General features: G+C 38.7%; 1 protein-coding gene across 1 annotated transcript; it reads left to right on the top strand.

Annotated features, from left to right (window-relative positions):
- The first annotated feature begins 578 nt into the window (after positions 1-578).
- gpr35b (G-protein coupled receptor 35 b) lies at positions 579-15,092 on the top strand. The gene is made up of 3 exons (XM_060906140.1): positions 579-622; positions 821-881; positions 13,770-15,092. Exons 2-3 carry the CDS (start codon positions 879-881, stop codon positions 14,661-14,663), a joined length of 897 nt encoding a protein of 298 aa, XP_060762123.1. The 5' UTR covers positions 579-622; positions 821-878; the 3' UTR covers positions 14,664-15,092.
- The last annotated feature ends 646 nt before the right edge of the window (positions 15,093-15,738 follow it).

The following is a 15,738-nucleotide window of genomic DNA, read 5'->3' as shown; positions in this document are numbered from 1 at the left end:
CTTGACCTGATGGGATTAAGTGTTAATCTGATGGGATTGAGTTGGCAGTGGGAGGGCATTTCACTCTCCTCATTGAATGGAATGGAAATATTTACCCTTCTCATTGAATACCCCTCCCACTGCCAGCCCTTTATCCCAAAACAATAGGAAATTTTTTTGATGGCCAGTTAATTGTCCAAACCAATGGAGCAGATTTAAGTTTTTGTGCTTGATCCACTCCTAAGACTGAACAAAATCACCTCAAGTGATCAAAATGGTTCGTCACAATGCATAGGGTCATGTTTTTTTTCACACATTCCAACACAGTTCTAAAACTGCTTTTCACAAAATCTTCATTTATCTGTTATTTTTTAAAAGTACAATCATGGTATACATACTGCATGGATGTTATTGTCACTGAGCTTGTGCTGAATACAAAAAAAAGTCAGATGACTTTGAAAATACTGCTGAGACTTGTTGAAACTGACAACAAAACCAGAGCATGCCAAAATCATTAGAGTGCCAGAAAATACTCTCAGATCCCAGAGGGTTAATGTAAGCAAAAGTACTTCTCCATTTTCACAGACCTGTAGATTTGTGACAGTACACACTTGCCAGTGACGAAGAGGAAGTGGGCTGAAAGGTGTTAGCATTTTTCCATATAATGCGTGCATTTTTGCATATACGTAAAGCTAGTGCTACAAACCGCAAAACCTTAAACCACACAACCATATCTCAAAGATTCTGAGAATGTTTTTTTTTCTTTTTACATGGCAAGTTACCCATGTCTGTCACTCATAAGCATGCACTGACATGACATTTCCATTTTGATCCTGTGCAGTGTTTCAAAACTGTTCTGATGTTGTGAGCTGCGAGAAAAGGAGAGTCACCAGTGCATAATGGTAAGTCAACATTTTTAAAAAATTCAATAAACATGCTATAGAAAGAAAAACGATTATGAAAATTATTGAATCACAGGTTCTTTTTTATTTCAGTTGCTATTTTTAATACAAAAAAAGGAAGATATTTTCATGAGCAAAGCCTGAGTTCATCCAGGAAGTCATGTGCAAGATATAAAATTGTAACAGTGTTCTCGATAGTATCAGACTGATATGATGATACTACAACACCAAACCAGATAAAGATGAGACTGTTGACACTGAAATTAAAACTGAAAACAATAATTTGTAAATAATCTTTGACCTGTATTGCACTCAAACAATACAACAGCATATTATTTGATGTTCTACCTCATGATTTTTTTTTTTTTTGCTTCTTCAAAATAAATACATTTCCATTCTGATTTTTACAACACATTTCAAAAATAAGTTGGGATGGTAAACCACTTTGTAACGTTGCCATTCCTTCTCACAACACTTAATGATGTTTAGGGACTGAAGACACAAAGTGATGAAGCGTTTCAGGTGTTATTCAGTCCCATCCTTCCTGCAAACAGGTCTTAAAAGTGTGCAACAGGGTCATCTTCGTCATGTTTTTCATTTCAAAATTTGCCACACATTCTCTATAAGAGACAGAAGGGACAGGTACTCTCTTCTTCCACAGCCATGCCTTTGTAATGTGTGCAGAATGTGGTTTTGCTTTGTCTTGTTGAAATATCTCTGGAAAAAATGTCGTCTTACTCAAAAATCTCAATGTACTTTTCTGCATTTATGCAGTCACCACAGAAGTGAAAGTTACCTTTGCCAAGGGCACTGACACAACCCCATACCATGACAGACCCTGGCTTTTGGACTTCTTGTTGGTAACAGTCTGGATGGTCCTTTTTCATTTCTGATTCCGGAGTACACAGTGTCCATTTCTTACAAAAAAGACCTGGAACACTGATTCATGAGACCACAATACACATTTCCATTGTATGATGGTCCATCCCAGAAGCCTCCGAGACCAGAGAAGCTGACGCCGCTTCTGTACACAGTTAATATAAAACTTATTACTTTTTATTATATAAAACTTTTTGCACAGTAAAGTTTTAACTGGCGTTTGTGGATGTAACTCTGTATTGTACGGTAGTGCTTGACAAAGATTTGTCAAAGTAATCCCCAGAGGTGGACAAAGTACCCAACTTCATTACTTAAGTCAAAGTACAGATCCCCCTGGTCAAATGTTACTCGGATACAAGTGAAAGTTGTCCAGTCATTTTTTTACTTAAGTTAAAGTGCTGAAGTACTTGCTTTTAAAAATACTTAAGTATTAAAAGTACATTTTCTGTCAACGTATTGCTATATTATTGTCACAACGCTTACAAAACCAAATGCCGTTACCAACAACAGAAATGTGAATTCACAAAATGAATGCATGCTGTGCCATCATGGTGGTTTAACATTAAGCTTGCTAGTCAGTGAAACTCAACCTGACACGCTAGCAAACTCATTTCAAACTCGAAATCGTATTGGCTAGCTAATGTAACTAGAAAAGAAAGATTTCTACATTCTGTTTATTTGGTAAGCTTATGCTAAAACATATTTCTGAAAGGACTTCAGATAAGTTAACATTATTCATGTTAGCATACCTCTGTTTTTACATGCTAACTAACAGTGTCCAAGTTAACTAGCTATGTGTAAACATTAGCCGTGGACAAGGCCATGGCAACTTGGCGGCCAAATCCATAGAAAGTCATTTGACTAACCAGACTGCATAGCTATTGCAACATTACTGCTAGCTCTAAAAGCACAGACAACTTCGTTGCAAGCTTTCTCTTGGAATAAAACGTTTACATACCTCAATTAAAAAGTCATTTTTAATTAATGATCTTATTTGCAAACACATTCTTGATTTTTTGCTTCTAACTGAAACATAGCTGAATCAAGCAAAGAGTGCTACCACCCTTATTGAAGCAGCTCCCCCAAATTTTAATTTTATGAGTGCTAGTACCTGACATGGGAAAGGTGGAGGGATTGCAAATATATTCAAAGCCTCTTCTCAATGTAAACAGTCCTCACTTGGTGATTTTACATCCTTTGAACACTTATGTGCACTTGTTACATGCTCTCCTAACATATCGTTATTAACTATTTACAGGCCTCCGAGACATTCAGCCAAAGTTTTTCTGGAAGAGTTTGGTGAACTGTTGTCAGTCATTTGCTTAGAGTTTGACTGTCTTATTATATCTGGGGATTTTAACTTGCATGTAGATAATCCTGAAAACACTTATGCCACTTGCACTTATTGACAACTTCAACCTAGTACAACATGTACAGGGGCCGACCCATTCTCGTGGTCATACCCTTGACCTCGTTATCGCAAAGGGTCTTACTGTTTCTACTACTGTTGTTGACCTGGCCTTATCTGATCATTTCTGTGTTTTCTCTGATGTTTCTATGTCCCTTCACATTCAGAACAGCTCTATGACTATGGGTAGGAGAGTCATAAATGACAACACGTGTTCTCTTTGAGCAAGCTCTCTCACGGATCTCAACTAAAATGTCAGACTCTGTAGATGACTTACTGGAAATTTTTAATTTAAATATGACCCAAATTATGGATGATATTGCTCCATTCAAAATCAAAAGAGTCAATGACAAGCAGAAAGCACCATGAAAGCAATACCCAGCTGTTAAATTGCTAAAGCGAGAATGTAGGAAGACTGAAAGAAAATGGCGCAAATCTAAACTTCACATCCATTATCAAATCCATAAAGAGATGCTTTGTAAATATAATTATGAAATTGGTAAAGCAAGACAGTCTTTCTTCTTCAACATTATCAACAGGAATATGAACAATGCCCGTGTGCTATTTTCAACAGTAGAGAAGCTAACTACCCTTACGAAAATTAACCATGGTTTTACTATGAAAACTAACCATGGTTTTACCATGGTTTATAGTTATTCATGGTTTTTTGGGTAACCATGAAAACCATGGTTCATGACTATGGTTTAACTATGATTTAACCATGGTTTCACTATGGTATAATCTTTGCCATAAACCATGTTTTTTTTTTTCAACCAAACCATGCTTTTTAAACCATGGTTTTCTTATTCAAGTTTCAAAAGTAGGCTACAATAATTCACACAGCAAACAATAATAAATAGCCTAATTGTATCCACAAACGTAAAAAACCCACTTAAATGATTTCATGCTTCCATCTGCCTAAAATAAAAACAGAAGAATCAATCTGTATATAATTAAAGTTTTTATTTTCCACTAATAAATCAATGTCTGAAGGATCAGGGTCCATCGGATCCAGCTTCAGCCCTAGGTGTGTGAGAGAGGAACAGAGAAAGAGATATAATACAGATTAATGATTTATGTATGTATGTATTTATTTAGCTAGCAAAAGATATAACACAATGTTTGCCATAGGCTACTAATGTATATGGATTTCTATTTTACAGCAGTGTCAGTGGGTCAAAAGAAATGCTAGCCTAAAAGGAGAATTCCAGCCAATTTCAACATGCAGTTGTATTGCAGCATTTTTTTTTTTGTTAAGCCCTATCCTGGCCATTCTCATGGGGCATGGATTGTTTACTTTTAAAAATTTGCCAGAATTCTCCTTTAATTATACAATGAGCTACACAGGCTGACTATGGATTAAGACTGTGGTGACCTTCCTGATGCCTGTGTGTGTGTGTGTGTGTGTGTGTGTGTGTGTGTGTGTGTGTGTGTGTGTGTGTGTGTGTGTTCACTGTTGAGTACACTTACTGTGTTTTCTTGAACAGCTTGCTGACATTGTTTAACTTATTCCTGACAGCTCCCCTCAGGATGGATAGTTCCACATTGGGAAATTTCTGCAGAGTGCATTCTGCAAAGTAATGTGAAAAACATAATCCCATATGTGATTAAACAGTAAAAGACATGGCAACATTCTAAAGGTCAGTTTCTTTTGTGATAATGGTGCGGTACAACATAAACATAATGGCAGTAGTAGTGGTGTTAATTTGCAAAAATGGCATATACTGTATATCTTAATACGTGCAGCAGATTAGACACACAAAATGGCTAAACTTATCAAAAATAGCTTTGACCGCGGTGGCCTACAGTGGTGGTTTTATTTCGTCTTTGGCACTGCCCTTTTGTCCAGTCAGGGACGAGGTGGCCATCTCTCTTTTTGAAAATACAACTCCTAGCAGGTCGCACACCAGCTTGGTCGGGAGTTGGTGGTTGCATCTTTGCAATTAAATTTTTCTGACCCTGAGGGTTCCTCCAATGACAACCTTGAAATTCAGAAGAAAAATCACAAACTTGTTATATAGGCTATATGAAGCCTCCTCACCCCCATCAGTTAACATTGGCTGACAATTCTGAACTTAACTTCATGATCTACTATAAATTTACTGATAACATTTGGACATTTTAACAACAGGCTTGTTTGACTTGACAGCAGGCTATTTGATTTGAGGGATGGCTGGCTCAAGGCTATTGCTTGGGAGGTAAATGGATGCTCTTACAAAATTCACTTACATCATCATTTGCCTGTTCTTGGTTGACTGGTTGGCTGGTGATGGCTGGTTGGGAGCTGGTGATGGCTGGCCAAGACCTCAGGCAGCATATTTCTCAGATCTAAGAAATCACAGAATTGTATCACAGAAATCACTATTACCATCTACATTTTCAAATATTTTAGTCCGCTTTAGATTTCGGATGTGTCTAAACTAAGTTATTACACTATTTGAAGAAAGAGAGAGTAAAAGCTTCAAAATCTGGCCAATAAATTTATCAAGTCCAAACTTACCATTAAATGTATCCAGCTGCAGGCTTAACCGCTGCCTATCTTCCTCCAGTTCTCTGACATGCTGTTCGAGGCGTTTACATTTTGAACAGTCCTTTCCCTTAAAAATAATAAAGAACAGGCACAATCACAGATACAAAATCACAGATATAAAATCACTGAACTTGATTTTATACAGTCTATGGACGTGATGTGACCCTAGCGATTACTGATCGGCTGTCTCAGTGTCACCTATGAAAAAAACACTCATGCTTTCAAAAAGAAAAGAAAATAACACTCACTTTCAAAGCTGCTTCATAGTAATGAGGACCTTGACAGAAATGTAGTGGAGTGAAAAGTATGATATTTGTCTTTCAAATGTAGTGAAGTTAAAGTCATAAGTTTCCAAAAAAAGGTATATTCAAGTAAAGTACAGATACTCAAAAAGTGTACTTACAATGGTGCTTGAAAGTTTGTGAACCCTTTAGAATTTTCTATATTTCTGCATAAATATGACCTCAAACATCAGATTTTCACACAAGTCCTAAAAGTAGATAAAGAGAACCCAGTTAAACAAATGAGACAAAAATATTATTCTTGGTCATTTATTTACTGAGGAAAATGATCCAATATTACCCATCTGTGAGTGGCAAAAGTACATGTGAACCTTTGCTTTCAGTATCTGGTGTGACACCCTTGTGCAGCAAAAACTGCGACTAAATGTTTCCGGTAACTGTTGATCAGTCCTGCACACCGGCTTGGAGGAATTTTAGCCCATTCCTCCATACAGAACAACTTCAACTCTGGAATGTTGGTAGGTTTCCTCACATGAACTGCTCGCTTCAGGTCCTTCCACAACAGTTTGATTGGATTAAGGTCAGGACTTTGACTTGGCCATTCCAAAACATTAACTTTATTCTTCTTTAACCATTCTTTGGTAGAACAACTTGTGTGCTCAGGGTCTTTGTCTTGCTGCATGACCCACCTTCTCTTGAGATTCAGTTCATGGACAGATGTCCTGACATTTTCCTTTAGAATTCACTGGTATAATTCAGAATTCATTGTTCCATCAATGCTGGCAAGCCGTCCTGGCCCAGATGCAGCAAAACAGGCCCAAACCATGATACTACCACCCCCATGTTTCACAGATGGGATAAGGTTCTTATGCTGGAATGCAGTGTTTTCCTTTCTCCAAACATAACATTTCTCATTTAAACCAAAACGTTCTATTTTGGTCTTATCCATCCACAAAACGTTTTTCCAATAGCCTTCTGGCTTGTTCACGTGATCTTTAGCAAACTGCAGACGAGCAGCAATGTTCTTTTTGGAGAGCAGTGGCTTTCTCCTTGCAACCCTGCCATGCACACCATTGTTGTTCAGTGTTCTCCTGATGGTGGACTCATGAACATTAGCCAAATGTGAGAGAGGCCTTCAGTTGCTTAGAAGTTACCCTGGGGTCCTTTGTGACCTCACCGCTTATTACACGCCTTGCTCTTGGAGTGATCTTGGTTGGTCGACCGCTCCTGGGGAGGGTAACAATGGTCTTGAATTTCCTCCATTTGTACACAATCTGTCTGACTGTGGATTGGTGGAGTCCAAACCCTTTAGAGATGGTTTTGCAACCTTTTCCAGCCTGATGAGCATCAACAATGCTTTTTCTGAGGTCCTCAGAAATCTCCTTTTTTCGTGCCATGATACACTTCCACAAACATGTGTTGTGAAGATCAGACTTTGACAGATCCCTGTTCTTTAAATAAAACAGGGTGCCCACTCACACCTGATTGCCATCCCTTTGACTGAAAACACCTGACTGTAATTTCACCTTCAAATCAACTGTTAATCCTAGAGGTTCACATACTTTTGCCACTCACAGATATGTAATATCGGATCATTTTCCTCAATAAATAAATGACGAAGTATAATATTTTTGTCTCATTTGCTTAACTGGGTTCTCTTTATCTACTTTTCAGACTTGTGTGAAAATCTGATGATGTTTTAGGTCATATTTTTGCGGAAATATAGAAAATCCTAAAGGGTTCACAAACTTTCAAGCACCACTGTAAGTACGGTACTCAAGTAAATGTACTTCATTACTGTCCACGTCTGGTAATCCCGAGCCCATGTGGTTATATCGGCTACAGATGAATGACGGTTCTTGATGCAGTGCCGTCTGATGGATTAGCGATCACTTGTGTTCAGCTTAGGCTTGTACTCTTGCGTTTTACACACCAAATTTCTTCCAGATTCCTTGAATCGTTTAATGATATTATGCACAGTAGAGGGTGAAATATCCAAATCACTTTGTGTATTTTTTTGAGGAACATTATTTTTAAACATTTCAATAATTTTCTCATGCATTTGTTAATAAAATCAAGATCCTCCGCCCATCTTTGTTCCTTAAAGGCTTGGCCTTTCCTGGATACTGCTTTTGTATGAAATCATGATTACAAATCACCTGTTGACATCACCTATTTCAAATCACATCATTATTTAATTGTTTTACCTCATTACTGCAGAACAGGAAATATCTCGTGTTCATACTGTCTACAATTAAATGCAAGTTAAAGTATATTTAGAAATTTCTGCTTTCTTTTTTTAAATTTGCATTTTCCATACCATACCATACCATACCATACCATACCATACCATACCATACCATACGTGGGGTTGTGAATCTGTCACACAGTCATTTAGTGTGATTATTGTAAGCCAAGAATGATCCAAGATCTAGAAATTTTTGTTGTGGAGAATTTTGACTGATTTTCTACATGACATACTGTTGTCTAATAAGCCTGAACAATTTGTTTCATCATGTGTGACAAGATTGTGCAATGCTTCTGCCATACTCAATCAAATCATTAGTGAGTGTGTTAACAGTGGCAGTCTGGGGGGAACATGTTTATAATGAGTGTTTATTTCTAATTCCTCCACCTGCAATGAGTGCAGCAGTTTAAAACTAAAGTGTTTAAGCAGGCAATAATCATAAAAAGGATTATATGAGTGGTATAATACTACACATCAGTTCATACTGGCACACATTTACCGTACTCCCACCACAGAAGTAGTTGCACCAATTTCTGATTCATTATATGTGAACTGCAATGGGCTACAATAATTTCAGTACATGCTCATTTTACTCCCATTCTATGCTACTGTACAGTTTAGGATTTGTTTGCAACAAGCAATATTCAACTCCTGAAGTATCAATCATTAACTAATGAACTATGTAAACATATGAAAGCAGATAAAGCGCTAAACTTCAATTTAAATATAGGTTACATGTGACAGAGGCAAGAATGATTAGATTTACATAAACCCCAGATTACAACCCCAAATGAGAAAAAGTTGGGACAGTATGGTAAATACAAATATAAAAAAGAAAGCTGTGACTTCTAAATTTACGACGGTACTTCAAAAAGTTCTCAGCCTCACCCAGAAAACGTCACAGGAGAAAGATTATTCTTGTATTATTTTTTAACATAGTCTCCTTTAACTTCAATGCACTTGGTCCACCGATGTTCAAGCTTTGCTAGCCTTTCAGGGAAGGTTATATCTTGAGCCTCCAGATCTTCCTCAACAGGGTGGCATGGTGGTGTAGTGGTTAGCACTGTTGCCTCACAGCAAGAAGGTTCTAGGTTCAAGCCCAGTAGCCGACAGGGGCCTTTCTGTCTGGAGTTTGCATGTTCTCCCCATGTCTGCGTGGATTTCCTACGGGTGCTCCAGTTTCTCCCACAGTCCATAGACATGCAGGTTAGGCTAATTGGTGGCTCTAAATTGACTGAGTGTGAATGGTTGTTTGTCTCTATGTATCAGTCCTGCGATGATCTGGTGACTAGTCCAGGGTGTACCCTACCTCTTGCCCATAGTCAGTTGGGATAGGCTCCAGCTTGCCTGTGACCCTGCCTGGGATAAGTGGTTACGGATAATGGATGGACCCTCCTCAACAGCATGGATTACTTCATTACCACTCTGAAAATGGTGACCACACAAGTGGGATTTCAGTTTGGGGAACAGATAGAAGTCAGACGGTGCCAGGTCGGGTTAGCGAGGTGCATGGGTCAACAGTTCAAAGCCACATTTGGCTGCTTCTGTCACTGCCACCTGTGCTGTGTGGACTGGCACTTTGTCCTGAAGCAACAGCACGCCATCTCGAAGCTTTCCTCTCCTTTTTTTTTGATTGCTTCTTTTATTTGTTGCAACCCTAATGGATAGTAGTCCCCATTAATGGTTTGATCTTTTTGCAAGAAGTCAATCATGAGCAATTCCTCACTGTCCCAAAACACAGAAGCCATACCTTACCAACAGATGCCAATTGTTTGAACTTTTTGGGAGGCGGAGAACCAGTGTGTTTCCATTGTTTGCTTTGATTCTTTGATTCAGAATCAAAGTGGTGAACCCATGTCTCATCCTGGGTCACAAATCACCTGAGGAATTAGGCTGGCTCAGCCTGAAAATGAGCCAAAAGTGTCTTCAAAATTTCCAGTCTGTTCAACTTTTGTTCTGGTGTCAACATTTGGGACACCTATCTTGCAAACAGTTCTCATCTCCAAGATGAGAGTCAAAACAGCATGAACTGAGCCAGCACTGATGCCCATGGTTTCTGCTATGTGTTGGACAGTCACATGTCTGTCATTCATGACCATGCGGTGAATGGCCTCCAGTGATCGTCCATGGTCACTGATTTTGGGCGTCCAGACCGTGGGCCATCTTCGGTGCTTTCCCTGCCCTGCTTGAAATCAGCAACCCACTTCTTTATGGCTGAATAGCAAGGCGAGTCCTCACCAAGTGTGTTGACCATGTCTTCATGGATTTCCTTGGGGGTTATTCCCTTTTTATACAGATACTTGATTACAGCTCTGGCTTCTTTTTTGTCCATTTTTTGGCTACCCTCTCACCAACTGATTTTCAAAGGGTGTCACCTGCAAAGAAATGACAAAAAACATTTGAGTTTTTGTGGACAGTGATATAAGGCTTTATAGTATACAGTTATGCACCAAAATGGGAATTATGACTCTTGTTTCTGGGTAAGGCTGATAACTTTTTGAAGTACCTTCATACTTTGACTTGCATTTCTGTTAAGTGTGGAGAGATGACTGGACCCAAAAGTGAGACTCAAAACTAGCAGTTCAGCAGGTAAAGACAGGCAGAGCAGGACTGAAGACCAGTTGGCAGAATGGGGTGGCTGACAGACTGGGACCACGAAGGCAGTGGATCATACAAGTAGCCTGAACAATCTGGTGAAGACTGGGTTGCAGAGCTGGGGTACAGTGGTGCTTGAAAGTTTGTGAACCCTTTAGAATTTTCTATATTACTGCATAAATATGACCTAAAACATTATCAGATATTCACACAAGTCCTAAAAGTAGATAAAGAGAACCCAGTTAAACAAATGAGACAAAAATATTATACTTGGTCATTTATTTATTGAGGAAAATGATCCAATATTACATATCTGTGAGTGGCAAAAGTAGGTGAACCTCTAGGATTAGCAGTTAATTTGAAGGTGAAATTAGAGTCAGGTGTTTTCAATCAATGGGATGACAATCAGGTGTGAGTGGGCACCCTGTTTTATTTAAAGAACAGGGATCTATCAAAGTCTGATCTTCACAACACATGTTTGTGGAAGTGTATCATGGCATGAACAAAGGAGATTTCTGAGGACCTCAGAAAAAGCGTTGTTGATGCACATCAGGCTGGAAAAGGTTACAAAACCATCTCTAAAGAGTTTGGACTCCACCAATCCACAGTCAGACAGATTGTGTACAAATGGAGGAAATTCAAGACCATTGTTACCCTCCCCAGGAGTGGTCGACCAACAATGATAAACGAATAAACGAATAAAGTTAATGTTTTGGAATGGCCAAGTCAAAGTCCTGACCTTAATCCAATCGAAATGCTGTGGAAGGACCTGAAGCGAGCAGTTCATGTGAGGAAACCCACCAACATCCCAGAGTTGAAGCTGTTCTGTATGGAGGAACGAGCTAAAATTCCTCCAAGCCGGTGTGCAGGACTGATCAACATTTACTGGAAGCGTTTAGTTGCAGTTATTGCTGCAAAAGGGGGTCACACCAGATACTGAAAGCAAAGGTTCACATACTTTTGACACTCACAGATATGTAATATTGGATCATTTTCCTCAATAAATAAATGACCAAGTATAATATTTTTGTCTCATTTGTCTCTGGGCTCTCTTTATCTACTTTTAGGACTTATGTGAAAATCTGATGTTGTTTTAGGTCATGTTGATACAGAAATATAGAAAATTTTAAAGGGTTCACAAACTTTCAAGCGCCACTGTATATATACTGCTGGGGCTTGATTGCTGGATGGATTGCAGGTGTGCAGACAGATTGGCAGCAGGAGTTGATTGGCCATAGTAGGAGAGCAGGAGAGTCACACCCAGATACACAGAGAGAGAAACAAGAAACAAAGGGGAAGGGAAACACCTGAGACAAGAGGAATGAGGAAGAGGCACAACTGGACAATAACAATTTGTTTGGTCAACTTCATTTCATTTGTTAATATACATCCATTCCTGTGTTTCAGGCCTGCAACACATTGCAAAAAAAGTTGGGGTGGGACCAATTTAGGGCTAGTAATGAGATAAAACAATTAATTAATGATATGATTTGAAATAGGTGATGTCAACAGATGATTGTAATCATGATTTGGTACAAAAGCAGTATCCAGGAAAGGTCTAGCCTTTGAGGAGCAAAGATGGGCAGAGGATATCCAGTTTGTCAATAAATGTATGAGAAAATTATTAAAATGTATAAAAACAATGTTCCTCAAAGAAAGATAGGAAGGGATTTGGATATTTCACACTCGATGGTGTATGATGTCATTAAATGAAACAAGGAATTTGGAGGAATTTGTGTGTAAATGGCAAGGGTGCAAGCCTAAGCTGAACACCCATAATCTCCGATCCCTCAGACAGCACTGCATCAAGAACCATCATTCATTTATAGCTGATATACCCACATGGGATTACTTTGACAAACCTTTGTCAAGCACTAAAATACAGAATTATATCCACAAATATCAGTTAAAACTTTACTGTGCAGAAAGAAAGCCTCATGTTAACTGTGTACAGAAGCGCTATTGAGTTCTCTGGGCTCAGAGGCATCTGGGATAGACCATCACACAGTGGGAATGTATATTGTGGTCTGATGAATCAGTATTCCAGGTCTTCTTTGTAAGAAATGGACACTGTGTACTCTGGACCAAAGATGAAAAGGACCATCCAGACTGTTACCAGAAGTAAGTCCAAAAGCCAGGGTCTGTCATGGTACAGGGTTGTGTCAGTGCCCTTGGCAAAGGTAATGTTTACTTCTGTGATGGCAGCATTAATGCAGAAAAGTACACTGAGATTTTGGAGTAAGACAACATCTTTTCCAGGGATATTTCAACAAGACAATGCAAATCCATATTCTGCACACATTACAAAGGCATGGCTGTGGAAGAAAAGGGTGCCTGACCCCTCTGTCTCTTATAGAGAATGTGTGGCGAACTTTGAAACGAAAAATATGACAATGACAACACTGTACCGTCATACACATTAAGACCTATTTGCAGGAAGAAGGGGACAAAATAACATCTGAAATGTTTCATCACTTGGTGCCTTCAGTCCCTAAACATATTTAATTGTTGTGAGAAGGAATGGCAACATTACATAGTGGTTTACCATCCCAACATTTTTTTTCAAAATGTGTTGCAAGAATCAAAATGGAAATGTGTTTATTTTGAAAAAAATCTGTAAAATTCATGAGGCAAAACATCAAATAATATGCTGTTGTATTGTTTTGAGTGCAATACAGGTCAAAGATTTTTTACAAATCTTTGTTTTCGGTTTTAATTTCACTTTCCACATACTGTTCCAACTTTTTTTTTTAGCTGTGGCTAAGATGTTTGATGTAATTAAGAATGGGGCAAAAACCCAAACAGTACAGTGCAATGTATATGTCCTCCTTGTTTCAGTGCACTGTTCCTTACTGCTTTAAAATTGGTCCAGTTGCCGTTTATACTGGTAGTTTAGTCCCATGTGAAGCTTACTTAGCTGACAGGTTCTTGACTGCTTGACTGCTCTCATATGTTCTCTTTCTCTCCTCTGGTTGCTTTGTCTCAGGAGACTATGTTTAATTGCAGTGTGGTGCGGAACACATCTGAAATGGGCCTTGTTATTTTCCAGCGTGTGGCCTACACATCTGTGTTTATTTTAGGCCTCATCATGAATACCTCAGCCTTGTGGTACTTCAGACGCATCCCCCAGTGGACAGACATTCGCATCTACATGCTTAACCTCCTGCTGGCAGACCTCTTACTGACCCTTTTCCTGCCCTTCCGCATAATCGAGACCTACTGCCCGATGAAACAGACACACTTCTGCACATTACTTATATGTGTGCATTACCTAAACATGTATGTTAGCATCTTCACCATCACAGCCATCAGCATCCATCGTTACATGGCCATCAGGTTCCCCATGCAGAACAAAACCTCACGTGCCTCAGAGGCCAGGAGAAAGAAGATAACGGGTGGGATATGTGCTTTCATCTGGCTTGTACTCATAACACTCACCATAAGTTTCAGTCAAAATATGGCTCCAAAAGTGTTAAAGACATGCTATGAGCGCAATGGACAAAAGCAGATGAGCATTGAGTTCTTGTTAGTTTTGGAGGTTCTTGGGTATCTTCTGCCAATATTCACCGTCACAACCTGTTCAACACAAGCAATCTGGACACTGCTAAGGTCATTTAAGGACATCAGTCAGTGCTCAGAGAAGGAAATTATCGACCAAAGGAAGAGCGTTGTGGCTATAATCACAGCAAACATGATTGTTTTCATTGTGTGCTTTACCCCAGTCCACGTTGGTTATTTGCTGAGATATATTTTTAAAGAAAGCTCTGAATCAGTTCATATCTTTTATGATGTCGCTGAGTGGTTAGCAACGACAAATTGCTGCCTGGATTCTGTGGGTTATTACTTCTTGTTGAAAAAGGTTTTTAGAGGCAAGAGATGACATGTGAACCTACCTTAATAATAATAATAATAATAATAATAATAATAATAATAATAATAATAATAATAATAATGTGTTCCATTTATATAGTACTGTAGCCCAGCGTACTAAAAGGTATAGGCAGAAAATAAATAAATTTTAAAAGTAATAAATAATTTGTTAAATGCTGTTAAAAGCAATTAAAAGATTTTAAGTTCATATACGGTGTTTATTTAAAAAGTTATAATACATTTACAAAGTAAAATAATTCTAAAAGGAGTTGATAATGAAATGTTTGTCATGTGTTAATAAAGTTAATTGAAATTCAAATAGCTTGCTTGTAGTACACAGGTTAAAACGTGCTCAGTTACTACCTAACCTCCATGTCAAACTGTCTATCTTGCTAATTCTTTAATTGTATTGGATGTGATTAAAGTAGGAGCCTAATCAGATCATTGTTGGGGCAGGATGTCAGAGACTCCGTAGCATGTGTGAGTTTAGAGAAGTAGAGAGACGAGATACGATAAGCAAACATATGGAGAGAATATCCGAGCCAGAGAATTATGACAAATACCATGGTGGATGCAGAGCTTACCGACAGGTAAAAGTTATTAGGAGGCTTGTGGAAGGTAAATACTTCTGTGTGCTTATGGCAGGGGCGATTCTAGCATCTGATCTTTGGGGGTGCTTAGCCCCCAGAGCTGACAGAGGCACCTGGCTTGAACGACAGTGTTTCCAAGTTTATTCCGCATTTAGACTAGACTTAACTAGACAAGAAGACTAGACTAGACAAGACTAGACTTATGCAATGTTTTAACAGAAGCTGACCCAATAAACTATGATATCTACACATTTACAACCACAAAGTATCTCGATATGGATGATAAATGTCGTTTTTATCATTCTGTTCATAGACCAGGGAACATCAATATTGCATTATGCATATTATTGTGTTGTGTTTAACAATTGTAACTTCAGTCCGTACCTTCACATCTCGCTATGCCAGTAATACTCAGGTGCTACTTCGAGTTCCTCATCGGCGTGGAATCCAGTTAAAAAAAACCACCATGTCGTAGCAAGCACTCGCGCGGACAGG

This window comes from Neoarius graeffei, chromosome 23 (assembly GCF_027579695.1).
Source record: "Neoarius graeffei isolate fNeoGra1 chromosome 23, fNeoGra1.pri, whole genome shotgun sequence".
In the NCBI taxonomy this organism is placed as follows: Eukaryota; Metazoa; Chordata; class Actinopteri; order Siluriformes; family Ariidae; genus Neoarius; species Neoarius graeffei.
Note: the sequence above shows the minus strand (reverse complement) of the source record. Positions and strands in the feature narration are given on the sequence as shown.